Source organism: Mustela erminea, chromosome 13 (genome assembly GCF_009829155.1).
Source record: "Mustela erminea isolate mMusErm1 chromosome 13, mMusErm1.Pri, whole genome shotgun sequence".
NCBI classification, from domain to species: domain Eukaryota; kingdom Metazoa; phylum Chordata; class Mammalia; order Carnivora; family Mustelidae; genus Mustela; species Mustela erminea.
Genome location: NC_045626.1, coordinates 13,399,573 through 13,427,246, shown reverse-complemented (window position 1 = coordinate 13,427,246; position 27,674 = coordinate 13,399,573). Strand labels below are relative to the sequence as shown.

Here is a 27,674-nt window from a genome sequence, read left to right as displayed (position 1 = left end):
GTTACTGCCTTGGTGGTCGTCGGTGCCCTCAGGGCTTCATCATTTGCCTTCTGTCTCCATGTTGATTATCCCCAGTCTTTCTCTAACCCTTATTTCTCTTCTCGGGACTAATGCCACTTCCAGTGCCTGCTGGGTAATTTCACCTTGGTTTCCCCCACTGGCACACATAACCACACCCTGTGAAGCAGTTTAATTCTTTCTTTCTTTAACTAGTCCTCCCCTTGGATTCCTGTTTTACTGGTAGCAACATCGCTTCGTTGGTCCTGTAGACACAAACGCTTGGACCCAGTCTGTGGTCTACCACCCCATTCTGTCAGTTCCTGCTTCACACTAGTTTCTCTCTTTGTCCCTTCCTTTTCCTTCTCGCTGTTGCTGTTGTCCTCTGGCCGAGACATCTGTTTCCATTGTGTAGCCTCTCAAGCCAGCACAGTCCTACCCAGAGTCTGCAGTTCTTTGGCTAGCTCTTACCGGGTTTCAACCTACTAGCCTGTGCGTCCCTTGGGGATGAGGCTCTAGTTCAGAGCTACTGAAAGTGTGGTCCTCTGACCTGGGCTGGTAAGCCAACTATTTGTTACTTCTCTACAATGAAATATGTGTAGATACTGAGACTTAATGTTTTAGAAACACACAGTGACTTGACATTGCCGCAGTGTGCAGGTAGACTCATAAAAGCAACTCATCTTGTTGTGCAGGGAATAGACTCGTTTAGTAGTTGGTGAATTCACCTGGGGAGCTGCCTGGGCTGGGCTGTGCCTGGGCACATGCGGTTAAGATCCACATCAGGCTGTGATAGAGCAGAAGTCCAGAACAGAGCTCATTCGCCACAGATAACCGAGAAACACTGTTCTTCTCTCTCCTCGTTCCCCAGTTAAGCACTTAGTTGGTACTTTCATTGACTAAGCCCCCCTTGCAGCTTCTCACGTGCCCTGCGCCCCTCTCATTCGGGGCTGCTCTGCCCTCGCTCGTGCACTGCTCTCTCTGCCCATTTGTATCTCTTACATCCCGCCTACCCTGGGCATTCAGATGAGGTGCCCCCCCCCATCGCATCTTTTTTGACCATTCTCTGTGTGCGTACGTCAGTTACGGCACTTGTCACATACTTGTGGTCTTGATATTTTAAAGCGTACGTGATTTTCCTCACTAACGTCCGAAGTCTGTGCCCAGGTGCCTTGTTTTCTTCGTCTCTCACTGACCTGAAGCCACGGGTCACCGTCCTGATCATCAGCCGCCTTCCGTTGTTTGCGTACTGCGGGCGCGTCCTTCATTCGGTTTTCTCAGCAGCCTTGTCGGACACGGAAGGTGTGATTCCTCTTTTACAGATTAGGCATGGGCTTAACCAGGACAGTAGGTGACTTATTCAAGGTCCTGTGCAAGGTGACGAGCAGCAGACTGGCAGGAGAGCATAAGGCTGCCTCGTACGGCCCGTCTGCACACAGGAAACCCCAGCGCCTGCTTATGGAACCCATAAAATGGCCGCGCCAACTGCGGACTATTGGAAGGAGACTTGAATCACATTTGCTCTTTCAAAGTTCATCCTAAATAGTTACATTATGGTTTGAGCCTGAACACTTCTGAATTTGGATCCTGATGAGACTTGGCAATTTAAACTAAACAGTTCCCTCTCATTATAGATTTTCTTTTGTCTCCTCATTAAATGAACCCTTTAATTATTTTAGTGTTAACACAGTGAAATTGCAGGAGGGAGCGAATTCGAATGAAGAGGATAATGCCACATTATGAGAATTACAGTGTAAAGTAAGAAGAACATGGGACTTTTTTTTTCGATTTCTATAGTCTTGTATCCAAAATAAGATTTTTTTTTTAACTTTTAAGTTTTTTTGTTTTTTTTTTAAGATCTACTTATTTTAAAAAGAGCATGTACACTAGCTGGGAGAGGGGCTGAGGGAGAGAGAGAGAGAGAATCTGAAGCAGGCTCTGCACGTAGCGTGGAGCCCGACTCAGGGCCCAGCCTCACGACCCGGAGATCGTGACTCTAAGATCATGACTTGAGCTGAAACCAAGAGTCCAACACTTCATCAACTGAGCCACTCAGGAGCGCCTAAGATGAGATTTTTAAAAAAAGATTCTGTGTACATATTCTAGTAATCTAGTGAGCATTTGGAAATAGGCAAATTGCTGGGTTGAGGCCAGTTTTTAAATCTCACAACCTGGAATAAAAAAGGAAGCAAAAAAAAAAAAAAAAAACAAATCCTCTTGGGGACATTTAAAGAAGCCATACGCTCTGCTTACAGACTGACAGATGCTCACTCTTTGTTATCTGCCACGGATCCTTGTGATTCAGTGACTTTATGATATTACTATTACTAATTCAGTTGCCATCATTTTATGTTTTTCAGCTACCATTATTTTATTTTTTCAAAGGGCAGGAATTCAAAACTGAGAACCTTTAGCTTTTTCCTAAGCTCCCGCCCTCCTGTTAATGCTCTTCTGACCAAGTGCATTATCTCAGCACTTGTTGGCTTTGTAATGACAAGTACAGAGTTCGTATTGTTTGCTGGTAAAGGAGTTGGGGGTAGCCTAGCAAACTAGAATCAAGATTTTCATCTGCTTTTCTCCCCTTTAGAGTTAAGTGTGTCTTCCTTCTGTTGGTTCCTAGTCGCCATTACTACTCAGTTATCTTCTCGGCAACCCGCCCACAGCACCTTCATTCTGTTCAGCTAGTTCTCGTGGCCGAGGTTCTGCCAGTTTTCCCTGTGCCTCGCTCTGTCCTAGATTTGTTGATCTCATGGTTTGCTCCTTTGTTTTGTAATTTCTCAGCAAATCCTAGATGCCAGAGTATTTTCTGTGCTTTTGTTCTTTCAAGCAATATTTTATTTTTTTAATTAATTTATTTATTTTGTGGAGCCCAACATGGGGCTTGAACTCTCAACCCCCAAATCAAAGACCTAAGCTGAGATGGAGAGTCGGACAGTTAACCGACTGAGTCACGCGGGCACCCTCAAGCAGTATTTTAATGATGGAGATGGTTTTGGTAACCGGTCCTTGGTCCGAAGCCGGCCGGAAATCCAGATGTTTGCATCCTTACCTCTGGTGCGTGTGTGGCTCCCGTTCATTTCCACACATACCACCGCCCCCCCCCCCGCCCCTGCCCAACCCCGGCCAGGTTGTCCCTTAAATTCTGTCCTGTATGAGCTGCTCATCTCCCTGCTCACTAATCCTCTCTCCTTCCTTAAATATTCAGTGTAGTTCTCATGTGCCTAACAGGTTGTCCTAGGTTCCGTTTCTTGTGTTCGTTCAACCCAATTCTTGGAAAATAAATGATTAAGTGGATTTTTTTTTCCCCCTCTTGAAATGAATTAAGGCAAAAATCAACATATGTGCTTCTCTTCCAGCCTAAGTGTTCCAAATTGGGTTTCAGAATATATTGTCAGGATCAAGACCTTCCTGGGGTTGAGGCTAAAAATAACCAAGGAATCTGGCCAGTTAAGGAAGTCCAGATGTAGAGATTAAAGAAATCCTGGAGGACTTGTAATAAAGGGAGGCTTCTCCTTACCTCGGCATATTAGGGTGTGGTCACTTATTTCTAGCACTGCGGTTAATTATAGTCTCTGTGTCCTTTCTCCTCAAGACTCAATGTAATTAGGAGACTCGTAGCAGATGAAGTGGACTTTCTCCAGCACGTCACTCAGCTCGATCTGCGCGACAACAAGCTTGGGGATCTTGATGCCATGATTTTCAACAACATTGAAGTTTTGCACTGTGAAAGGAATCAGCTGGTGACATTAAACATCTGTGGCTATTTCCTAAAAGCTCTCTATGCCGCTTCCAATGGTATGTGATGTGGACCACATCAAAGTTTCTCTTCTGCTTCCAGGAATTGACTCCACGCCATCCTCTCTGCCTCACTCTGATTTCTACTTTGCGCGTTTAATAAAATAAGTGTCAGATTTTGCTGAGGTAAAAATCATAAAAGAACCAAAACGAAAGATTTTATAGGTCTCAACTTATTTTTCTCATGATATTTAGGTAAGTTACTCCCCCCCCCCCACTTTTGCTTTGGGACCTCTGCTCAAAAGGCCTTAATAAACTATTTCTTGGACTACCCTGCTAGGATAGTAAATCTGGAACATGATTTAATATGGGAGAGTGAAAATGAAAGGAAGGCCCATGTTGGACTCTGTTCAGGGTCTCAGATTTCATGCTCCACTAACAAAGGAGCTAATCCTCAGAGAGACCTGAATTATATACCCACAGGGACACCACAGATCAGGAGTCTTACTCATTTAATGAGCTCTCTTCTTCAGAATCTGGAAATCATAACTGTTCTAAAAAAGAAAAGATCTTATGGACCTGTGTTACTCAAGTGAAGATTTCAGTTCCCTGCTATCAGAAAACTGAGTGAAAATCCGTATTTAGTACTGCAGGTTGAACAATTGTTTATCACGCACTCGTTCTATGAATAGTGTAGTGCCCGAGTTCTAAAGGATAGGGAGTGTCCCCCCCCCTTTTCTTAAAATGAATTTATTGTCAACTCACAGGAGAAACAAGCCAAACGTCAGATAGCTACAGGTTGCTGAGGGTTACCGGGTTTGGATGGCCAGGAGGCACCAAGTGGTTATTGAAGGGGAAAGAATCTGAACGTGGCTGTACAGCAGATGGGCGAAGACAGGGAATTCTGAACTCCTAGGTTGCCACTGGACAATGGTGAGAAGTGGTTATGGGATGCGTGGCTTGGAGTCAGGTGGTGACGCTTTGAAGCTAGTGTCGTGGACTACAGAGGGTCCGTGGAGGTTCTCAAGTGGAGGAAGTGATGCTGTGAGACTGTTCGGGTGAGAGCGGTGGACAGGGTGCGTTTATGGGAGAAGAGAAGAGCCCTTGCCACCGTGTTAATCGCCGTCCCTGTAATGGTTTTCGTGGGAGCAAATGGGAGCTTGCAGTCAGGACTACAGATGTTGGTTTGAGGCTCATCTGTTCAGAGGTGGTGCCTGCAACGGTGGAAGTAAGGGAAAGAGAAGAGCGCTGGTAGCCGGAGTCAGCTTAGAAGGCCCTGGCGCTGGTGCACGGCGGGCGGCCAGCTGGACGCCGGACTGGTGAGTTACAGGGCAAGTGTTCGCAGAAACAGAAGGACGTCTGGAAGCCACTCGGAGATGAAGCCCTAGGTGGACGGTGGTGTCCTATTTCATACAGTTTTAAGGAAGGGGTTTCAGGTTTGAGTAGAAGTCATCTGTGACCCTCAAGAGTATGGTTTCAGTAGAATAAAAAAGACAAAAGCCAGATGCATAGGGTTTTATGGAAGGAATTTCAGATTTACCAAAGTGTGTTCATAGAGTTCGTGTTCCAGGTACCGTTCAGCAAACGTAACAAGCAGAGGGCCACGGTGAGTGCTGGGGGAAAGGTAGGAGAGTAGAAGGAGTGATTTAGTTCGATCTCTGAATAAGATCTTGTGACTAAATGCAGAGTTCTCTGTACTTCCCTGTAGTTTCCAAGTTTAACAAATGGATGTATTGTACTTCCTAACCTAAACAATGGTGAATAAAGCACAGTGATGATGTTTCATATACAAAAAGAGTCTCTGTGTGACTCGAATGGTCATGTCTTTGTGTTTTTTTCTTTGCCTCTTAGAACTTGTTCAATTGGATGTTTACCCAGTTCCAAGTTATCTGTCCTACATGGATGTTTCAAGGTAAGAAGCCAAGGCCTAGAGCTTGCCACGAGTCTGCTTGAAGTTATTTAGATGATCCTGTCTGAGCTTATGCCTAAAAACTTCTTATATATTTTGATGGTAAATACTACAAATTAAAGTCATAGTTTTTACTTACCCTCTCAAAAATGTACGTAAATATTGTTAGTTAAAATGTGTTTGTATGCTGTAGTTGAAAATAGAAGAATCAAGGTATTAGATCCATGTGGACACCAGTTTGACCGCCATGTTTGGGCCTGAAAGATTAGTGAGTTGAGTGTCATATGGTTGGAAGGTTCAGCAATTTTTTAATTAAATTAACCGTATCTTCAGTCTTTCTCTGAAATGATATGAATTTCATTTTTAAAGTATTGTGCTATCTTTGATTTTTTTTCCTTCCCTCTTACTTTGCACCTACATCTTCTTGCCAAGAGACGTTAGAAAGTAGCAGCTAAGCCTGCCAAAGTAGGATCTCCATCCAGCCTGCTCACGTTTCTCAGCTTATTTGCAAACAAGCTGACCATCTCACCTTTTATACAAATTCACCACTGCAAGGTGTCATGTTTACTCCAGTTCCCACAAATATTATAGTAGACTTTTTCTTGAAGCCTTAAAGCATGTATTTATACAAATTAGACTTTAATAATCTTAACAAACTAAAACTGAAACTTTTACCATAACTCCACAGGAAATATCCAAAATTGTCTGAACAACCACAGAACTTGGGAGCTTGTGGCCCACTCAGTGTAACAAGTGTTAACTTGTATGGGTGTGCAAAGTCCAACACAACTGCCATGTAATTGGTCAGCTGCAGAATTTGCCATTAGTTATAAAAATACACAAACCTAGTTATTTTTTTTAAAGATTTTATTTATTTATTTGACAGACAGAGATCACAAGTAGGCAGAGAGGCAGGCAGAGAGAGAGGAGGAAGCAGGCTCTCCGCCGAGCAGAGAGCCCGATGCGGGGCTCGATCCCAGGACCCTGGGATCATGACCCGAGCTGAAGGCAGAGGCTTAACCCACTGAGCCACCCAGGTGCCCCCACAAACCTAGTTATTTTAATGAGGCTCTCAATCAGAATTATTTAAGAAAGTGTCAGAATTATTCCAATTACAATTTTATCAGAGATTTGTAATTATAAAATACTTTACGAATAGTGCTTCACGAATTTGCTACTAATTTCATGTCAATTTTGTTTAATAAACTTGAAGTCAGATTTCACCTGATTATTTTTTTTTAACAGTCTTGAATGCTGGTATCTTCATCCTTTAAATAAGAACAGTACTGCAGTGGGTTTGCATACATGGGTCTATATAAGTATCTTGAACAGATTTCTTTCAGAGTTGGCCATAGAGGAAATCTATTCTCCTTTTATTTATAGGATGTAACTGGCAAATGGTTCCCACTGAAATCCCTAAGTGAGACTGAATTGGAAACCCTGTCTTGCTTTTCCCTGAATTCTGCCTCTTAAATGCTACCCATCTTTCTTTATAATTCTCCTGTCCAGAATCTTCCATGTAACCCTCTCTGCCTCATTTGCTGCCCCAACTATAAGACTTTCTCTGAGAAAACCCGATTCCCCTGACATAGTTCTGAGCATTTCACCCTCCTCCTCTTATGTGAGTATGTTATCTACAGGAACTGAGCTGTCACCCGTCATGGTGTTTACTACGCCCTCATGTTCAAAGTTCCAGGTTATTTTTATCACTGATAAGAGTTTCATTGCTATGTATTAAGGCTCTTTATAGTGAGAGGGACTTTCACTCTCCTATCTTACGAAGATGTCTTAGGGGTTAACTTCTATAAAATAAAATAATTAAGGATATTGATCTTCAGGGCTTCAAAGCCAGAACCAAGTGTACCTGTACAGACACTAAGAAAATAATGCCACCTTTTCTGTATTTTAACTGAAAAGTTAGTACACTGGTAAAGTTATTTTTAAATCACACATAATGCCACCACCTTTAATATCACAACGGTTTTCACTTTGATATAGTCCTGTCCCAAGCATCGTATTTCCATGGAATGTTCATCTGTTTTTAAAGAACTGCCCTCATAATGTACATACCGCTTTATATTCTTTGGTCATTTCACATATTTGAGAAGGAAGAGAAAAAGCTAACCATGCATGAATGGGGTAGCACTTATTTTAGTAGAATTTGTCTAAGAAGTGATGAGATCTTGTAATGATAAAGCCAGCGTTAGTTTAGTTCACTTGTTTCATTCAATTCACTGGTGACTCTTCTTTCCTTTTATCTATGAGGTACAGCAGTGCTTTCATGATACCTGTTGGAGTTGAGAAGTATTTTAAGGGTAAAAATGTAAATTGGAAAAATAAAACTGTTTTATGCCACTTGACTTAATTGGAAGAATATATGTTTACTTGTTTGTTTTTTCCAATAATAAGACATCCTCTTGGTAAGCTTGCATAGGTTTATATATGTCCTGCTTAATACAGCAATTCTGGGAATCAGACCTTTTTTTTTTTTTTAAGACTTTAGAGATGACATAACTGTTCTTTTCTACTTTTTCTTTCTTTCCTCTTCCTTGTCATGCTTCATCTTGCTACTAGATTAAAAGGCATATACATATCCTTTTGATTAATATTCACTATACTTTGGTATTTCGTTTGAAGTTTTATTTGTTTTATGTAATCATTCTGAGTTTCAAACCATATTTTAGGCCAAATTCCAATCAAAGGAAAAATTGTATATTCTTATATTTAGGAACTGCTTAGAAAACGTGCCTGAGTGGGTTTGCGAAAGCCGGAAGCTAGAAGTTTTGGATATTGGCCATAATCAAATATGTGAACTTCCTGCACGGTGAGTGTTACAGATCTGGTGAGAGGATTGCAAATTAGATAAGCAGTTTTAAAAAATAATTTAGCTTGTTATTCTGAACTCCTTAAAAAAAATTGTTTTAAAACCTTATTTCTGTTATCTTTTACCTCATGTGGTGGCTTTGAATTACAGACTTTCTTCATGTGGTGAAGACTAGGGTGAGACTTTGTCAGCCAGGCTTTCCAGAGCCACACAGGGCAGTGCTTAGGGGATGTTTCTAAATAAGCAATATTTGAGAACTCAGCAAACAGTACATTCACCTCTGTAATCTCAGTTCTTTCAGAATCTTTCACTTCTGTCTGTTGACCTAACATGTCTACCTCCCCCATAAATAACTCTTGGTTTTACTTGAACATAACTTCAGGGGGAAAAAAAAGATAATTAGATCATTAAACATAGTAAAAAGCAAACTAGATTATGTTTTTCTTGGTATGAAATTTGGAATCAAAGTCCAGGAACTTTTCTTTCCTTCTCTTTCCAGTCTTAATGTGTATTATTTTTATTTCATAATTTTCACTTGAATGGCAAGATTTGTAACAGCCTTGTCACGAGGTCTAGTGTCTGTAGATAAGACAAAGATCTTCGAGTAAGTGAATTTCAATACAAAATACTATTGACGTTAGTGACTAGCCATGCAATTGATAACAAAAGGTAGGCTGTTCCCATACTATCCTGTAGACTTTTCCATGATGAAGGAAATACCATGTGTCTTATATAAGTGTGTGTCCGTGCTGTCCATGGTGGCTTCTCTAGTCCCACGTGACTTTGGAGACTTAGCACATGGCTAGTCCTAACTGAGAAGTGCCAACATACAAAATGTACAATAGATGCTAAGTATCTCACTAATACCGTGTGTTAATTACATGTTAAAATAATAATTTGGATATATCGGATCAAATAAAGTGTAAGAATTATGTTTCTTTTTGCCATTTTTAATGTGGGTCCTAGAAAATTTACCATTACATATGTGGCCTGCATTATATTTCTGTTGGTTAACACCGTAAGAATGTAGATCTCATCAAAAAAATCTAGGTTACATTTCAATCCCTAGAAAGCTCAGTTGATTTTATTTTGTTCCTCGGCCATATGCTACACCTGGAACTTCAGTCTGTCTGAAAATGCTTTCTGCTCAGAGTTTTGTATTGACTGAGGCGTTCGGTGACCTGGGGCAGCCCATCACCATTATCACGATGGTTTGGTGCTGTGACCTGTGGATAGCAGTGTGTGTCGGTGTGACACTGGGACAGACCCTTTCAGAAGACAAAACAACAAAAATCAAGATAGGCTACTATCTTTGGGGGAAATGTGAAATGAGAAGAAAAGAATTGGTTGAAAAGAATCTTGGAATGTTACCTTTCTTCTGTTTTCTCTGTTCTCTTCCCTACTTGCGCCTCACCCACCCAACAGATCACAGCCCATGGCGTCTAAGGCCTCTGTTTTCACTGTAGGCTGCAACAAAGATGGTGTGTACACCAACCCAACAATTAAGTAAAGATAACAGATATTTTGTCCAGTTTTCCTCAAAGTTAATTAATCTTAGATTTGATCTGCGTTGTCTAGGCTTGTTTGCGGAGCTTAACAAATGCTTGTTCAAAGCAAATTTGAAATGCCCTGTTAAGAGATTAAACAGTGTGTGTTTGTGTGTGTGTGTGTGTGTGTGTGTGTGTGTGTGTGTGCTTACGTGCGTGACACATGGGACAAAAACAGCATGGACTGTTTTCTTATTTGCGGTGTGGTTGTAAACTACCAGCCCTGTCATTGATCTACTATTCAGGCAAGACAGCAGTTCATTAGAAGTTGATTTGAGGGAGGCCTGGGTGGCTCAGTGGGTTAAGCCTCTGCCTTTGGCTTGGGTCGTGATCTCAGGGTCCCAGTAAGATCGAGCCCCGCATAGGGCTCTCTGCTCAGCAGGGAGCCTGCTTCCCCCTCTCTCTCTGCCTGCTTCTCTGCCTGCTTGTGATCTCTCTCTTTGTCACATAAATAAATAAAATCTTTTTTTTTAAGTTGATTTGATAGGCTTTGTTTACCTAAGCAATGTATGTGAAGGATTTGACAAAACAAATTAATATTTAGAACTGGAAATGTATTAAAAGGAAAATAAGGTAGGGGCACCTGGGGGGCTCAGTGGGTTAAGCAGCTGCTTTCAGCTCAGGTCATGATCCCAGGGTCCTGGGATCAAGCCCCACATCAGGCTCCCTGCAGGGAGCCTGCTTCTCCCTCTCCCTCTTCCTGCCTCTCTGCCTACTTGTGCTCTCTCTCTCTGTCAAATAAATAAATAAAGTCTTAAAAAAAAAAAGGAAAATAAGGTATTTGAATGCTTAGTATGCAGGAGAATTTAGCTAAGTCCAATAATTAGCATTTAAGACTCCTACTGCGGTTATAACATCACTTTTTTATTTGGAATAATCAAGATAAAGATTTTGTCATCTTTCAGTTATCTATTTATTTAAGGATGAAATGTGTGTGTTTGTGTGTGTGTGTGTGTGTGTAAATAGTAAATAACACATTCTCTCTTCTGAAACCTAAATTGTACCCCAGGCCCAGTAAGACAGTAAAATTAGTGAACCAAATCCTGAATTACTGGGTCGAGGTGAATTAGAGAGACCACCCCCTGTGAAAATCGTGATCGAACGACCTTGCTGGACCATCGGTCCCGTCGCGTTGGTGTCCAGACCGTCTGAGTTAGGCCAGACACCAGTCGTGGCGGCCCCGGCCATCACGGCGTGGAGACAGGTTGCGTCCATCTCTGTGAGCGAACAATCTAGTTTTAATATTTAAGGTGAACGAAGTTCAGCAATCATGTGGAGTGGTTTTACTGGCCGTGGCGGTCCCTGAGGGAGGTCAGAGGGTGGAGGGCAGGAGGTGGGGGGGCGGCCTCGTCCTCCAACAGCCCTGTGCCCGAGGTCTCCCTCCGGAGTGATCCTGATGCAAAGTACAATCTCGCTTTGCCGCAGTTCCAACGTTTCTGTGCTGAAACCTGCGGCCTATTTCATTCTCTACAACTGTCCCAGAAGTCGGGATTGGTCATCCAGCCACTTTATATTTGATTAAAGTATTCATCATTCGTTGTGGTTCTGCTCTCCCATAGAAGAAACATCAACAGAGTTCCAAACAGCTCGCCAGGCGCAAAAGAGAACAGTGAATTAAGTGCATTTCCTTCTCTTTGGGAGGGGTCTGTTTTGTCTAACATTAAACCAGAGAGAAAAGAAAAAAATACAGACTTAGGGAAGTGAGGACAGGAGGAAATATTGTGGTTGTGAAATGCAAATGAGGAAAAATGTAACATGTTATCAGTTGGTATTTGTAAAAGTTTGACCGATAGAAGAATCCTTATTTAATGCTGATCCTGTAGGTAAAAATCGATGGACTATGTTTATTGAGGATCTGCTGTGGGTCAAACACCCGTGTTCCACGTCAACACAGGACACGAGCCCTACCTCGAGAAGCTGCAGCCTTGTCAAGCGCGCCTTCCGAGTTCGGCAAGGGTGGACTGGTCTCTTCAGGGTCATCTATGGAACTTGTTTTTCTCTCTTCTACTAAGTAGACCTGCATTGTTCAATACTCCTGTCCATAGTTTTTCCTGCCCTCTTTTGTTTCTTTTTTTGTTTTACAGTATGGAAGGTACCAAAATGTAAGAGCTCCAAGCTTGAGCTTATGTTAATAGGATTTTGCAGTTGCTCAGAATGAATTTATGTTTCCTTGGAGAGATCGTTTTAAGTATTCGACTCGGGCTCGTTTTCCCATTCCTCATCCCAGGTTAGCGCTAAGTAAGTCTCCTTCTGTCTTTGTCCCCCCCCTGCACAGCTTATTTTGTAACAGTAGTCTCCGGAAGCTGCTGGCAGGACACAACCAGCTGACGAGGCTGCCTGAGAGGCTGGAGAGGACCTCGGTGGAGGTCTTGGATGTGCAGCACAACCAGCTCCTGGAGCTGCCACCCAACCTGCTGATGAAGGCCGACAGGTAAAGTAGCTCGTCTGTCTGCGTCCTAGAAGCCCCCTCAGCATTCTTGTCTCACATGGTATGAGACCCACCATCCGTATGGATTTTCTTTTCTTTTCTATATTTATCTATTAGAGAGGGAGAGAGACAGAGCATGAGCACGGGGCAGGAATCAGAGGGAGGGGGAGAAGAAGACTCCCTGCTGAGCAGGGAGCCCAACATGGGACTCGATTCCAGGACCCTGGGATCATGACCTGAGCCGAAGTCGCCCTTCCTGTGGATTTTCTGACTATCTGTCTGAGATTTACCAAGAAAATGGCTTTGCCAGCCACTTCTCTCTTTGGTAGGATATCCTGTAGGTCCCTCATTAATTTTGCTGCTTTCTGGAGGGAAGTGAGTTGAGCCGTTCACAGGTGTGCGCTGTGGAAGTGTAGCTATCAAATGAGGCCATGTTTGCTACCTGGTCGTGACTGGTGCAGGCTGCTCCCATCTTGACTGAATTATCTGAGGATTCTCTGGTCTTGCTTTCACATATTTGTGATTCGGGGTGACAGACATAGTTTTCCTAGAGTTTGCTAATGTCTCTCGCTGTTGCTGTTTTCTGACCAGTTGTCCTTACAAATATTTACCACAGTTTTCCTTTTGCATTTAAATTATTTTCTTTAGAACAACCTTTTCTAAATAGTTTGTGTCACTAAGTAGTTAAATACATTGTTTTGATTTGAGGGGGAGTTTAGTTTAAACACCCAGTGATACCTCTTTTCTGTGGAGAGTTGCCACATGCAGAACTTCCCTTAAAGAAAGGGTTAGGTTAACTGAGCGTTACCTTCCTTGGGAACATCTAGTTTGCCTCAGGGCCCTTGGGCATCGTACAGAAATGCTCACAGCCCCATGGCCTGCCTCATTTTGACCTCTGCTAATGTTTATTTTTAGTGAGTGACCATATCTTTAGGGATGATATGAAGGATTTAACCTTTAGTATACCTCATGAGAAAGACAAAAAAGTAAGGTTTAATTTTCTGGTTCTCTTAAAGAAGAAAACAGTGGTGGGTCTCTTTCTGCCTTAAAATATAAATTTGAAATATCTTTCAATGTGTGTGATTATTTTTTATCGGTGAAAAAAGCTCTGCTTTCCTAAAGTGAATTAGACACCCAACCATGTGTACCAAGCTCCCTAGGCTTATTTCTGTCATGATCCTCATCACGCAGGGTGTTATAATTTCTCGTTTACCCCTCTGTCCCCACTATTGTGAACACTGTGTCCAATGACTGTGTCTTAATTAGAGTGTTATCCTCAGCATTTTGCAGCATGTCTGGAATAAAGTAGGGTGCTCAACAAATATTTATTTAGTGAACAAAAGAAAACTTGAGGAATTTTAAATATCACCTTTACCCTTGGGTTTTCTTTTTTTTTTTTTTTTCCCTCTGTATACTTAAAAAAAACAAACAAAAAAACAAACAAACAAAAAAACCTTCCTAATCAAAATATAGGTTATTGTCAAAAAAATTGTACAACTCTCAAGCATACTGCTCAATGAATTTTTACATATATGCCCCTATAATCATCGCCCAGATCAGGATAGAGGACATATCTAGTTCTCCCTTGCTTTTCCTTTTGTTCTTTTTTCCTCATTTTAAAAAAACATTTATTCTCAGTACTTAGTGCAAGGTATAATGAATTCCTACTGGGATAGTTACAGAGAAACAATGGAATTGTGAGGAAATGGGGTTGTTACATTGTAATTGTCCAGTGCTTTATCATTCCCCTGACAAAAAAAGAGCAATGTTTCAAGATCATTTGAAGAATTGTTCTTACTTCTACAGTCCTATCAGAATACCGCTGACCCTTGAGCAGCGTGGGAGTTGGGGCGCCAACCACCACACAATCAGAAATTCGTGTCCCCAACGTCAACTACTAACAACCTACTGTTGACTGGAAGCATTACTGATAATATAAACAGTTGGCAAATATTTTGTATGTTATAAATGTATTATATACTGTATTCTTACAATAAAGTAAGCTAGAGAAGTGTTAAGAAAATCATAAGAGAAAATATATATACAGCAGTATATTAAGTTAGGAAAAATCCATGTAAAGTGGGTCGGTACAGTTCAGACTGTTTTCCAGGGTCCGCTGTGCAGCGCACAGCCTGTGGGCAGCTATGGACACGTGTTCTTTGTGCTCAGGACCATTGCAGGGTTGAATGTCCTCCCTGCGCCCAGTTCTAAGTGATATTGGGACCTCGTGTTTTCTTCTGTAAGGCCAACTGGGCAAAACTTGGGTGCGGTTTATCCTGAGAATCTCCTTGTTCTCCTGGGCGTCTACACTGAATCTACAGAAACAAGTGATAGAATCGGATTTACGAGTCTGAGATCAAACCGATTCTGAATCTGGCCAAGTCTGATAAGCCCGTGGCTGAGAGAGTAGAGGAATCACGCTGGGACTCTCCAGTAGATCATGAGTCTTTCTTCATTTTGAAAAAGGACAGTTCTGTGTATTTTTAATTCTTTAGAAGCAATCAGGAAGCAGACAGGGACTCTCCTCGGCGCTGGGGCGGGTGGGGAAACCTGTCCCTGAGGCGTCGGGGAGACTGTGCTCCTGCTCAGAAGAGACCCTGCGGGGGGCAGCTGTCCTCAGCTTCCTTCACGGGTGACTCTGCCAACTGTTGGCTTTGTGACCCGGTGCCGCTCACTTGCCCCTCGGCCCTCCCGCGCTGTATATCCGCGACGGTTCCCCAACGGAGCCTGTAATTCGGAAGTGGAAGGACTGTGGGAGCTGAATATGTCCAGTAGCACAACGTGGGGAATTAGGGACCTGAACTGAGCCTCCGAAGCGGGACACCCCCATCGCGGGGAGGACAGCGGCGCCGGCGGTGCGGGCTGAGGGGTGCAGCGGCCCCTCCTGAGGCTGGCCGGGCGGCTCGCTCCAGAGCCGGCTGCGACCTGGGGGCGGGGGGTGTTCCCGGGCTCCGTGGCTCTGGGCAGGAGGGCAGCAGGAGGGCAGCAGGAGGGCAGCAGGAGGGCAGGCCCGAGAAGGGGAGCTGTGGTGCCGCCGAGTCCCGGGTGGGACGCCGGGGAATTACAAGGAGCAGGCATCCTCCTTTATTTTATGAGGGGAAAGCAAATGACTGAAGAAGGTGCAAATGAACTTCTTCAAGAAAACATATTTCAGGGCTTTTGTTTTCCAACCACCATAATAGCCGCCTCTCAACACTGTAATTATTAGTCATGATTCTGAGTCAGAAAGAAGAGTCCAGAGTTTCGGTCCTCTCCAGTAGATAGGGATGTGAAAGGGATAGTATAAAAATGAGGAATGCTTTTTTTTTTTTTGAAGATTTTGTTTATTTATTTGACGGACACCGTGAGAAGAGGGAGCACAAGCAGGGCAAGTGGGGGAGGGAGAAGCAGGTTCCCCACTGAGCAGGGAGCCGATGTGAGGCTTGATCCCAGGACTCTTGGATCATGACCCGAGCCGAAGGCAGAGGCTTTAACCCACTGAGCCACCCAGGTGCCCGATGGATGTCTTTTTGAATAACATCCTTATATTACTTTAGCTGGAAGACAAGAAACACAGAACATTTGATAATGATTTTCACTAAACTATTTACTGGTTTGTAAGTGGTTGCTACTTCTACTTATCCACCTTCCACAACATAAATGATGGAGGTTTAATCCACCTAAATTTTATTTATTTATTTAATTTAGAGAGCGTGCGCACACACACAGTGAGGGGAAAGGCAGAGGGAGAGAGAGAGGCTGAAGCAGGCTCGCTGCTCAGCTCAGCACAGAGCCCTGTATGGGGCTCCATCTCACAACCGTGAGATCATGACGGGAGCTGAAATCAGGCGTCAGACGCTTCACTGGCTGAGCCACCCAGGCACCCCTCTATCTAAATTTTTTAAAAATATATTTTTTTACCAAGGCATAATTTACATTCAGGAAAATGTAGCAATATTGTGTATTAGGTTTGATGAGTTGGGGGGGGAAGGAATAAACCAAAACTGACAGTTGTAGGAACAGATGAATCCAGAAAACGTGAACTTCAAAATGTGAAAGACGGTTTTTGAGGACAAAGTCTCTATGACAAGCGTCTTGCAGGTGAGTTCGGTTGTGTTTCGTTCTCACTTGCATGGTCCAGGCCAACAGCTCGCTGACCCAGGACATTGAAGTCACTGAGCCGTGTGCCCCAGTGCATTGAAAGTGACATCGGTATTGCCCTCAAGGGGCTCGCCGTCTAATGCAGACTTTAAAATAACTACACAATAAACCAGAATAAAAAGTGGGTTTTAGAGGGTAAAAGGGGACACGATATGTTGGTTTTGATTTAGGCTCCTTGTGTGAAGAACAGCCCTTTGCTGTTGGGAATACAGAGCTGTTTGCTGGGTAAACAGTTTCAGGCAGTAATGAAACCTCGCTTCAGGCCTCCTTCCATTCAGTTAGCCCCAAAACACAAATCTTAAAAATATATAGGTGCTCCTTGTTTCAAGAATTTCTTTTGTGGTAATAAATTACCGTGGCCAGTTCTGTCTTTGGTTATGTAACTGAGGAGAGGGCCTGAACACAAGTCTTCCTAAGTTATAAATGGTTTAGCTCTTGCTCTAAGCAGAGCTTGTGCTTGGAAGCTGGAAGGGAACTGTCAGAAAAACATGAGTCATTAGACACAGACCAAAAGACTGAACTTCGACTCTCTTCCTTGTGAGTTTTTCTTTAGCTCTGAATCTTGCCTGCTAAAACCAGTGTCATGGTTTTAATTACATGATGTTGTCTGTTAAGCATTCCAGCTTTAGACTTGTGTATGTTCATCTTCCTTACCTGGTGGTAGAAGGTATTTGGTAACCAAAGGAGAGAAGGGAACCTGACTTAAATCAGATGACTTTTAGTAGTATCTTATGCTTCCTAGAAAACTTGAGACCAATTTTTTTAAGATTCTTAGGGCTTGAAGCAGCAATGTTAGCTTATGAGTTTACTCTGTGGATTCATCTTGGAGTTTTATTTTGACTTGCTTTTCACTGGCAGCTCAAAAACTGTAGACAGATGTGAGATGTGATGGACCGTGTGTTGCCGAGAAGTTGGCTGTGATTTTGTGACTTATGACGGGGGCGGGATTTGGTTGGCTGGGGTGAACTGGCAGTACTCCAATCTAGATCTCACTGTCCCGGTCGCTCATCTTACCTCTTTTTGCTCAGAGCTAAAGATCTCCTTGATGGAAGCCCCCAGGAGTTTCAGATAATTAGTTTTTATCAACAGATGGGCAGGCAGGGTGGGGTGGATAGTCCCCAGGGGTCACCGGAGCTCACGGATGAGGTACGGCCACCCTTCTCTTCATGAAATCTCAGTGAGGACCCCCTCCCAGCCTGTCTCACAGCAGCCCGCTCATCGGATGGCGGGGGAGCTGCTGCTCTGGGACGCCGGTCTGATCACAGAACCGCAGCGGACCCTTTAAAGGAGAGTCGTGGATTCCTGCTGTTGGTGGACGTTAGGGTCTGTTTTCATCCCTGGTTAAAGCAGTAGAAGCTGCTTTCGGGGGTGGGAGTGGGGAGAGAGTATGTGCGAATGTAATACATGGTGATTATTAAATATCCCCTGAGTATTAGTCACATTACAGACTGTAAGTTTTAGTGACTCAGGACATGTGTAAATATCAAGGGGACTAAACAGGAACAGAATTTGGAGAGCGTGATCAATTGACCGTGACAACTGGTGCCTTTTGGCAAAGACAGATATTTCTGGCATTTTTAAGAGCTAAGTTGCCTACACTGTTTTGTTTAAGTGAAGAGAGCTAACTTTTGAAGTTCTGATATTTTGAGAATAAAATTACAGTGTTTCTCCAAGTTTGTCTTCGGAATGCCCTGGGGTACGTATTAAAGATGCAGAAATCTGGCCCGTATCTCTGTTCTGCTGACTCAGCATGGTCACTCTTCAGAATCCTTAACTCCACAGAATTCTGAAGCCTTACCCTGACCTACTTAATAAGAGTATCTGGGAGTTGAATTTGAGAATCATGTACCTTCTGATAGGAGGGCACAGTATCACTTCTCTGTATTTTTGCCAAAAATGCACCACATTATTCTAATGATAAAACATCAGATAAATCTAAATTGGGAGAGATTCTACTAAATAATGGTCTAGTACTTTTCAGAAGTGTTAAAGTTGTTTAAGACGAAGAAGACTGACTAAAGGAGGCTAAGGAGGCACGATGACAAAATGTAATGTGGGATTCTGGGTTGGATCCTGGACCAGGTAGAGGAGGACATCAGTGGGATAATAGACGAAATCGGTATAAGGTCTATAGATAAATTTGTAGTATTGCATAAATGTTAAATTAATTCTTAATTAATTTTACTTAATTTTTTAAAACTAATTCTTTTTGTGTTCTTATTCAGCAGTTCTTCCATGTGTATAATTTTTGTTCCTTTACCTGGTAGCCTTGTAGCCAGGCAGATTTTCATACCTTCCAACTGATAATTCTGTTAGACTGTATGCACTTTTTCTTCAGCTGGAATCCCCACTATTAGGTGGTGTTGCTAGGCAATTAATAATTGTAGCTCTTTTTTCAAATTGATTAGTGGGGTATAACATTAATTTAGTGGGTTTCTACCAGCACTTGAAAAAATTCAGTAGGTTAGAAAATATTGTTAGAGTTAGGTTAAGTCGTGATTGTGAAACTTTTTTTTTTTTTTTTTACTTTTTAAAAAAGATTTTATTTATGTCAGAGAGAGAGCAAAAGCAGAAGTGGCAGAGAGAGAGAGAATCTCAAGCAGACTGGGTTGAGAGCAGAGCCCAACATGGAGCTCAATCTCACGACCCTGAGATCATGACCTGAGCCGAAACCAAGAGTCATGTGTTTAAGGCAACCCAAGAATGAATTTATTTATTTATTTATTTATTAAGAGATAGAGAGCAAGCCGGGGGGTGAGGAGAGGAAGAGAGGGAGAGGGACAAGCAGACTCCGGGCTGAGTGCAGAGCCCAATGCAGGGCTCCGTCCCCACGACTCTGAGTTCATGACCTTAGCCAAAATCAAGAAGGACGCCTAACCAACTGAGCCACCCAGTGCTTCCGTGAAACTTTTACTTATGCACGTATATGTTGTATTTGGACTGGGTGGTCATGTACAGTGTAGTTTGTACTCTTGGTTACCACCAAACGTTTGAAAGCCCTTCCCTTAAGAGCTTTCAGCCTTGTGAAGACAGATGAAATTGTTTAAAGTGTGTTCTGTACAGACAGATGATAAGGAATTGAGAGTGTTTCGTAGTTCTGGAACATTGGAAGCCAGAAATCAAGGCTTTGTCTCAAAGTAGAAGAGTTTTGCTGGGCTTGGAATCTTAACCTTTTGCATTTTTAATAGGATACAAGTCCCAGTACTGATCTCTAGAAAAATTATTAAAATGCAGAATGCCGGGGCGCCTGGGTGGCCCAGTCCGTTGAGCATCCGACTCTTGGTTTTGGCTCAGGTCATGACCTCAGGGTTGTGAGGTCGAGCCCTGTGTTGGGCTACACTCAGCCCAGAGTCTGTTTGAGATTCTCTCTTCCTCTCCCTCTGCCCCTCCCTCCGCTTGCTCACGCACTTTCTTTCCCTCTCTCTAAAATAAATAATTTTTTTTTTTAAATGCAGAATGCCTGGTATACCTGCAAATAGGTAAATCTGTTTTGATACCAAATCCTGTGCTTTGTTTCAGTGACAGAATTCGGCTGTAAAATTGAAGAGTGTGGTGGAAATTACTAAAAAGCAAACAAATAAAAACAAAACAAAACAAAAAAACCTAGATGAGCCAGAGCAGATGGACAGAATGTGCCAAGGAAGAACAGAGCAGTTGCTTAAGAAGCAGGAAGTGGATTTGTCTCCCTGCTGTTGTGGGCAATTTTCCAAATGCTCTAGGGCAGGAGCTGTACATGAATTTTTTCTCTGCAAGTTTTGTACTTTCTGCTATGAAAAGTTTTTGAGTACTAAGTTTTCTTAAGAATGGAGTTTAAAGTACTGTGCACATGTGGTCCCCACAGCACCCAGCAGGTGCCCGGCTTGACCTCCAGCATTTCTGCAGAGAAGGGCCTATGAGATTGGCCTCAGGAAAATGTTTTAATATTACTGTTTTTTAACATTTGAATTTTAGAGAGATGTGTTAGGGACTCATGGACTCTTAAGATTAATGAGGTCTGGGTTTTATTTCTGGCTCTGTCATTAATTACAATTTAATAATTGCCAAGTAAGTTGACTTTTCTCGGCTTGCATTTCTGTCTTTGGTGAAATAAGAGGGGGCATGTGAGGACGGGAGAAGTGAATGAAACAGACCATAGGGAAGAGCCGTGGTCTCCACAGAGCACCCTACAGATGAGTAGAAAGCAGTCATATGGTACTGCTTTTTCGATTTAGCAGAAGAGGGTTGCCTAGTGAAGAGGATTATATGGATGAAACATTTCTTGGCACGGGAACTGGTCTTTTATCTGTTAAGCTGTTATCACAAAAATCTAGAAGGCAGTGGCTCAAGGAGGTTATCACATCATCTTGAGTTGAGACCAAACTCAGTGCTTTAGGTATTTTTTGGAGGTTTTGAAAGCAGGGAGCAGGGTTATATATCCTGTTCTTGAGTTAAACTGTTAACTGAACTGGAGAAATTTTGGAAAATTAAAGTAGTTGCTCCTTCTGGTGGAAGTGCAGCACCTAGACCATTAAGCCAGTCCAGTTTGTCTTCTGCTGAAACACTGTGAGGTTGGGGGACAAGTGTTTCTATTTTTAAGAAGATGGTCTTTGAATTGAATTTTCCTGAGACCATTATAATCAAAAATCTTCTTAGCCCAATTTTCTGCTCTCTGACCGTTAACTAACAAGATGATTCAGTCAGGCCTTTCAGTTCAAATCAGATCTTCTGGAACCAGCCCATGTAGTTTCAAGTTAGTTTCATTTCCTGGAGGGTTAAGATGTGGGATTTTTTTTTTTTCTCCTCTTAATTTCCCACCAAAGAGTATATAGCTCCTTCAGTGCAGCAAATTTCAACAAGATGAGAGGAAGAGTCTCTCTGGAAACCACTTTCTTCCCTTCATTCAGATGTCGTGAGGGGTTTTCAAAGTCCCTTTGGCAGCTTTCTAGGTGAGCATTCACTGGTCAGTCTTTTTTCCTTTCAAAACAACATTACCTCCTTTTTTGGCCTGAAAATATGCAAACATTCATGAATTCTCTCTTCTCGTGTCCGGAACTATATATTGCCTAGACTATTAAGTTTTAATGAGATTGTCATATCGTTTCCTAGCCAACCCCAGCCATGACGTTCGGGGCAGTACATTTTAATTTGTTCTAACCCTTCACCGAAGAAACTCTTACCAGGGTATTTAAGTCAGGTGATATAAGTGGGACCTAATGAAACAGACTCATAAAAATACTTTGAAGAACTACGGTGCTGAAATTGGTTTCCTTCCTAGTTCAAAACCATTTCAGAAACTGCATGAATGACCTTTATTTTCTTCTGTGGCGCACACACGACTATAATTTCCCATGACTATTTATGGTCTGTACAGCCCTTTCTAACTTCCTTTTTTTTTTTTTTTTTTAAATGTCAGCGGAATACGTGTTTCTTTAATGGAAAATGTTCTATTTTGGGGAAGCTGCTTTTCCTTAGACAAGTAGTGGAAGTGGAGTGTGTGTGTGAGTATGTGTGGGGGGTTGCAGGATTGGGGAGGACTGGTGGATTGAGAGCTTGGCGTGCACGTCCTGGTGATGACTCCCGTATAAAAAGCCTTCTTTTTGTCCAGGGTTAAAAATACCTGTACTTCGTATTCCATAGTCTTTTTTTAAGGAAGACGTTGTTCCTTTTTCCTACCATATGGCAAAGTAGTCCTGAATTGGACGCTGAAAGTTTCAACCCCAAGTGGTTGTGAAACCAGAGAAAGGTGGTTCATTAACAGGCTTTTCCAGGTGGGGATCCAAGGTGGCTTTGACCTCGGTAACCGCAGTGCAGAGTGTGATGGGCAGACCACTTCTCACGTTCCGGGTGCTGCAGCTTCACAGCGGAGCCCACAGGGTGCGGGTCCGTTGCGAGGCTGGAAGGCCCCCTGTGGGACTCAGGAGCCATGCACAGCCACCTTCTGTCTGTCCCTTCTCTTCCCAGGGGCATGAAGCCTCATCGCAGCAGGGGCTCTGCTTCCGTTCTCCAGCTTTGCATTTTATGTTTATCTCTGTTTCACAGCAACTGTGGAAGGACTATGTGATATTTAGTTAGCGAGGGTCTAAAACCATTCGTCACGTTTTAGCTGTTTTTAACTCTGTCATCTGGACACCTAGTACCATAGACACCTTGTTTATTTTAATATAAATCTTATTGAAGTATAATATAAATACAGAAAAGGAGCCAAATCATATGTGTAGCACTTGATGAATTACATGAGCATGCTTGTGTAACCAGCACCCAAATCAAGAACCAAAGCATTCTTGTATTGGAAAAATTAGAAGCCTTCTCCATACTACTTCCCTTCCCTGACTTCTAGGAGCATACATTAATTGTTAAAGTTCTTTTTAAAAAGATTTATTTATTTATTTATTTATTTTAGGGAGCGAGAGTGTGCATGTGTGTACGAGGGGAGGGGCAGAGGCAGAGGGAGAAACTCAGGCAGACTCCCCACTGAGCATGGAGCCCAAATCAGGGCTCTATCCCATGACCCTGAGATCATGACCTTGAGCCAAAGTCAAGAGTCGGGCTCTGAACAGACTGAGCCGCCCAGACGCTCCCTACTGTAGTTTTGCCCGAGTTTGAATTTGATGATCATGGACTCGTGCAGTGAATCCTCTGGAACGGCCGCTTCACACTCTTCTCTCGGGCACCATCGCTCTGTTCTCGGGAGCGGTCGCCGTGAGGCTTCTCGCTGCCGGCTAGTAGCCCGTCGTCTCAGTACGGAGCAGAGAGTGTGGCCTGTGGTTGTGAATGCGGGTCCGCCCCTGTGGTGGGACACCAGACTGAAAAGGACGTAGTCACTGTGTGATTTTGTTTATTGTGGCCCCCCTGCCTAATTGTTTTATTACTCTAAGGCCTCTTTTATTTAAAAATAGGCGATTGTTTTCTCTTCCTTAAGACAGAAGAGTAACTTCACCTTATCACTTTCCCTCCCACTCCCTACCAGCTCTAAAATTAACGACTTCCTCTCCCCTTTGTGCTTCCATAAAAATTGATTTTTATCTTCTTTTTTTTTTTTTTAAGATTTTATTTATTTATTTTACAGAGAGAGATGACAAGCAGGCAGAGAGGCAGGCAGAGAGAGGGGAGGAAGCAGGCTCCCTGCTGAGCAGAGAGCCCGATGCGGGGCTCGATCCCAGGACCCTGGGATCATGACCTGAGCCGAAGGCAGCGGCCTAACCCACTGAGCCACCCAGGCGCCCGATTTTTATCTTTTTTATTTGACACATCTAGTCACCGGGTTCATCGGCGATAGTGAAGTTATGTATTCGTGTGCCTGTTGGTAAAGGCAAGGCCTACTTTTAAGTTCGTGTTTCTAAACCCAGTTTCCAGGATGCCCGCTGTCAGTCAGAAAACATCTAGATTTGTGGAGGCTTCTGGGCTAGGCCTCTGGCTTATCAGCGGGATTTTGTTGCATTTTGTCATCGCAGCCTGAGGTTCCTGAACGCATCTGCAAACAAACTGGAAACGCTTCCTCCTGCCACTCTTTCTGAAGAGACGAACAGCATCTTGCAGGAGCTCTATCTGACCAATAACAGCCTCACGGACAAGTGTGTGCCCTTGCTGACAGGACACCCCCATCTAAAGATCCTTCACATGGCCTACAACCGGCTTCAGAGTTTCCCAGCAAGGTAAGAAGATCCCTGAGCGACGTTCTCCATTGCATGTCTGAAAATGGACTCAGAGATGGAAAGGCAAAAGATCAAATGTTGGTTTCCCACATCGTGTGAGGCTCGTTCCTCCGCACCCTGTTCACAGCTGTCTTTCATCCAAGCCACGAGTAACGTTTCCCTAAAGAGGGACGTGGTCGTTTTCCTAATCTGAATGCGCCCAGAGCCCCAGTCACTACGATGTCACTTGTGATTTCAAAATAAGGCATGTCGCTTCATGGGCGTGTTTTTTCCTGCTGGCTCTTTTTAACCAATTGATTTTTAAAAATTACCCTAATATGGTGTTTGGGAATTAGAACATAAAGCAGGATGCCTGATGGTTCTTAATCAGCTCCTGGCTTGTATATTTGTGCTGTGGTGTAAAAAGCAGCGGTGGTCTGTGCAACCACACACACCCTGTGGCATTATAAATAATTTATGGCTCTCAGAATATTCCAATTTTAATTCTGTTGTAATGTAAGCTTCTAATTTGGGGGAGCAGCAGCGTTGCGTCTAACTTTGACTAAATCCCCACACTGACCCTAGAAGGATTTACTCCGCTTTCCGTGTCATTGGCATTTGTCTATCAAACAAGTCAGGACTTGGGACACACACCCACACATGAAAGAAGCAAACACTAACCTCTCTGGTGTTCTGCTGCTAACTACAGCGCCTGGGACAGAGCAAAGCATTGGCACAGCTTCCTTTCACTGCCATCAAGGCTACGAATCTATTGAAACCTTACTCTGCATTACAAATATGCATTGACTTCCAGTACTGCTCTGTTTTTTTTTTGTTGTTGTCGTATATCTTTATTTCTTTACTTTTTCCTCTCATTTGATGTTAATGATTAAACCTTTTTTCTTCTGTGTACTTTACTTCTGTGTACTTTTACTGTGTACATAGTATTTTACTCTGGAATGAGGAGATGATTTTTTTTTTGTTGAAGATTTTATTTATTTATTTGACAGAGATCACAAGTAGGCAGAGAGGCAGGCAGAGAGAGAGGGGAAGCAGGCTCCCTGCCGAGCAGAGAACCCAATGTAGGGCTTGATCCCAGGACCCTGAGATCATGACCTGAGCCGAAGGCAGATGCTTAACCCACTGAGCCACCCAGGTGCCCCGAGGAGATGATATTTTTGAAGGAAAACATGGTCATCACATAACAATTATATCTCCAAAAGGACTCATGGTCCTATTTGAGACGGTGGACAAGCCCTGCAGGGGAAATGATCATCAACTCAAATTTTGATGCTGTGACCCATGCCAGTTAGAATCAGCCTAAATACAGAGAATTTTTTTATGTACCTCATAAAAATCCATTCTGCTGTAATTTCGGTCTCCCTGGGGATTATGATGTGGCTCAGGAACTCCCCTGAGGACCCCAAGTTCCTTAAGAGTCACAGCTGTGATTGGTCCCCATCAGGCCCATGTCTCCAGTGAGGGCTGGCCGGGGGTCGGCACTGTGCAGATAGCTGCCGAGCTAAGAACACGCTCCAGCGGTCCGGCCCTGTGAGCGCCTTCTCTATGTGTTGACGGATGGAAACTTCTTTAACTTTTTCTCTCTTGGGCCTGACTTCTATACTTTCAGTCATTTTCATGCCCCATTACTCATTGACTTCTCCATATTCCTTTCCAAAAACTAATAGTCTCCCAGATTCAGGCAGTGGGAGCTGGATTCCATCCGTGTCCACGTGTGCAGTGTCCATAGCACACCCGACGCTGTGTCAGCTGCTTGGGATATCCAAGGACCTGATGTCGTCAATAAAAACTTAGTTCTTACTGTATCTCCAGCATATATTTGTTATCAAGATAAGCACATAAGATAGCCTTTATATTTGAGAGATGACAGGAAGAAAAGTGATAAAAAGATTTCTTGCTCACTTTTTTAAAGGTTTATTAGGACACTTGCAGCCGTAATGAACAGAGGAGGTATCGACCGTTGTAAACTAAATGATTCAGGTTATAAGTCTAAGTTACACTCACTGGGAATCCTATGGTTTTTAAGATCCAGCACCACCAGTGATAGAAAGAGTCCGAGGGGTGGTAGATGCTGTTACAGGATTGCAGGGGTAGAAGGTTATTTCCTCCAGATTTACAGAAAGGGCGAGAAACCCTAACTGAAATTTTCTTCATTCAGTTACTATAATTATTATGATGATGATGATCACTATTAGATTAAGGTTGAACGACAAAAGACATTCTTAAAAGTGTTTGATACATTAGGGCATGTTATTAAAGTGAGGTTAGAGAGAGTCTGCTTTTGTAGATGTTTAATGGGAGATGGGAAAAATTTCTTTAGGGAGTGGCTTGAACTTGGGCACCACCAGAAGGTCGAGAAAGGATCCAGATGATATTCCCCACCATGCTACCATCAAGAACGATGTCGGAGGAATCTGGGGAGTAGGGTTTTAGAAGAAAGCACACCTTCATGTGATCTAGAGCCCCATTCTCCTCTACACCCCCTGGAGTTCTCAGGGCAGTACAAAGAAATCCTTCTCAGACTGAGTTCTTTTAAAGCACTTACACTGGCTTTTGACCCACCTGAGTAGGATTTTTATTGGCGTTTGGACTAAGCTACATAGCATAGTGATTATTGCTGGGATACCTTAATTCACACACAGAGTTTTAAAGGAAAGGGACACCATTTTCCTGTTTTGGTTTCATTTGAAGAGATGAAGTTAGTAGTTTCTGTTCTGTAGTACAAAAGGAGGTATTAAAGTACTTCAACACTCAGAAACAGTACTGAAAAATGGTCCTGTTTGTTAACATGGCTATTACAAGGGAATCTCTTTTTTGTAATTCTGTTATAGTTAACACTGTGTATTATACACATCATCCTTTAAAGAATCTTTGGACTCATAGTAAATTCCCTTTTTATATATATATATATTTTTCTTAAATTGCCTTATGATTCTTTTTTGGCCCCTCCCGCTTGGATTTTCTCTTTTTTAGTAAAATGGCGAAACTGGAGGAGCTTGAAGAAATCGACCTCAGTGGGAATAAGCTGAAAGCAATCCCGACGACCATCATGAATTGCCGGCGCCTGCACACCGTGATTGCTCATTCGAACTGCATCGAAGTCTTTCCTGAGGTGATGCAGCTCCCGGAAATCAAGGTATGTGGGCTGATCCCATAACTCCCAGCTGCGGGTCAGGAAAGAGCTGTTTCCTCCAGTTCATCGGTCCGGAATGTTTGCACCTTTGTTAGATTGAGGGCTCAGTCCTCCGTGCTCCATCCTCCTAACTCCTGGGCTTCCCTGTCGAGTCAACAAAGGAGAGGAAAAAAAAAAAAAAAGAATGATTAGGAATTGGGAAGATTCTATTTTGGGCTCTGTCCATACTTGCTGTGTGAATTAAGGCTAACCGGAGAGTCCCCTAACTCTGTCCCATCTGTCTGACAATGCCGTCCTCCTTTCCAGGCTGGTTCAGAGGCTCGAAGAGTA

General features: G+C 43.0%; 1 protein-coding gene across 1 annotated transcript in view; it reads left to right on the top strand.

The window, feature by feature from the left end:
* Positions 1 to 27,674, top strand: part of PHLPP1 (PH domain and leucine rich repeat protein phosphatase 1) — a 206,478-nt gene that overhangs the window by 152,717 nt on the left and 26,087 nt on the right. The window contains exons 7-12 of the mRNA XM_032311375.1: positions 3,590 to 3,792; positions 5,584 to 5,644; positions 8,370 to 8,465; positions 12,288 to 12,443; positions 24,011 to 24,211; positions 27,185 to 27,347. Coding sequence (XP_032167266.1) covers positions 3,590 to 3,792; positions 5,584 to 5,644; positions 8,370 to 8,465; positions 12,288 to 12,443; positions 24,011 to 24,211; positions 27,185 to 27,347 — 880 coding nt within the window. The remainder of the gene's footprint in view (positions 1 to 3,589; positions 3,793 to 5,583; positions 5,645 to 8,369; positions 8,466 to 12,287; positions 12,444 to 24,010; positions 24,212 to 27,184; positions 27,348 to 27,674) is intronic.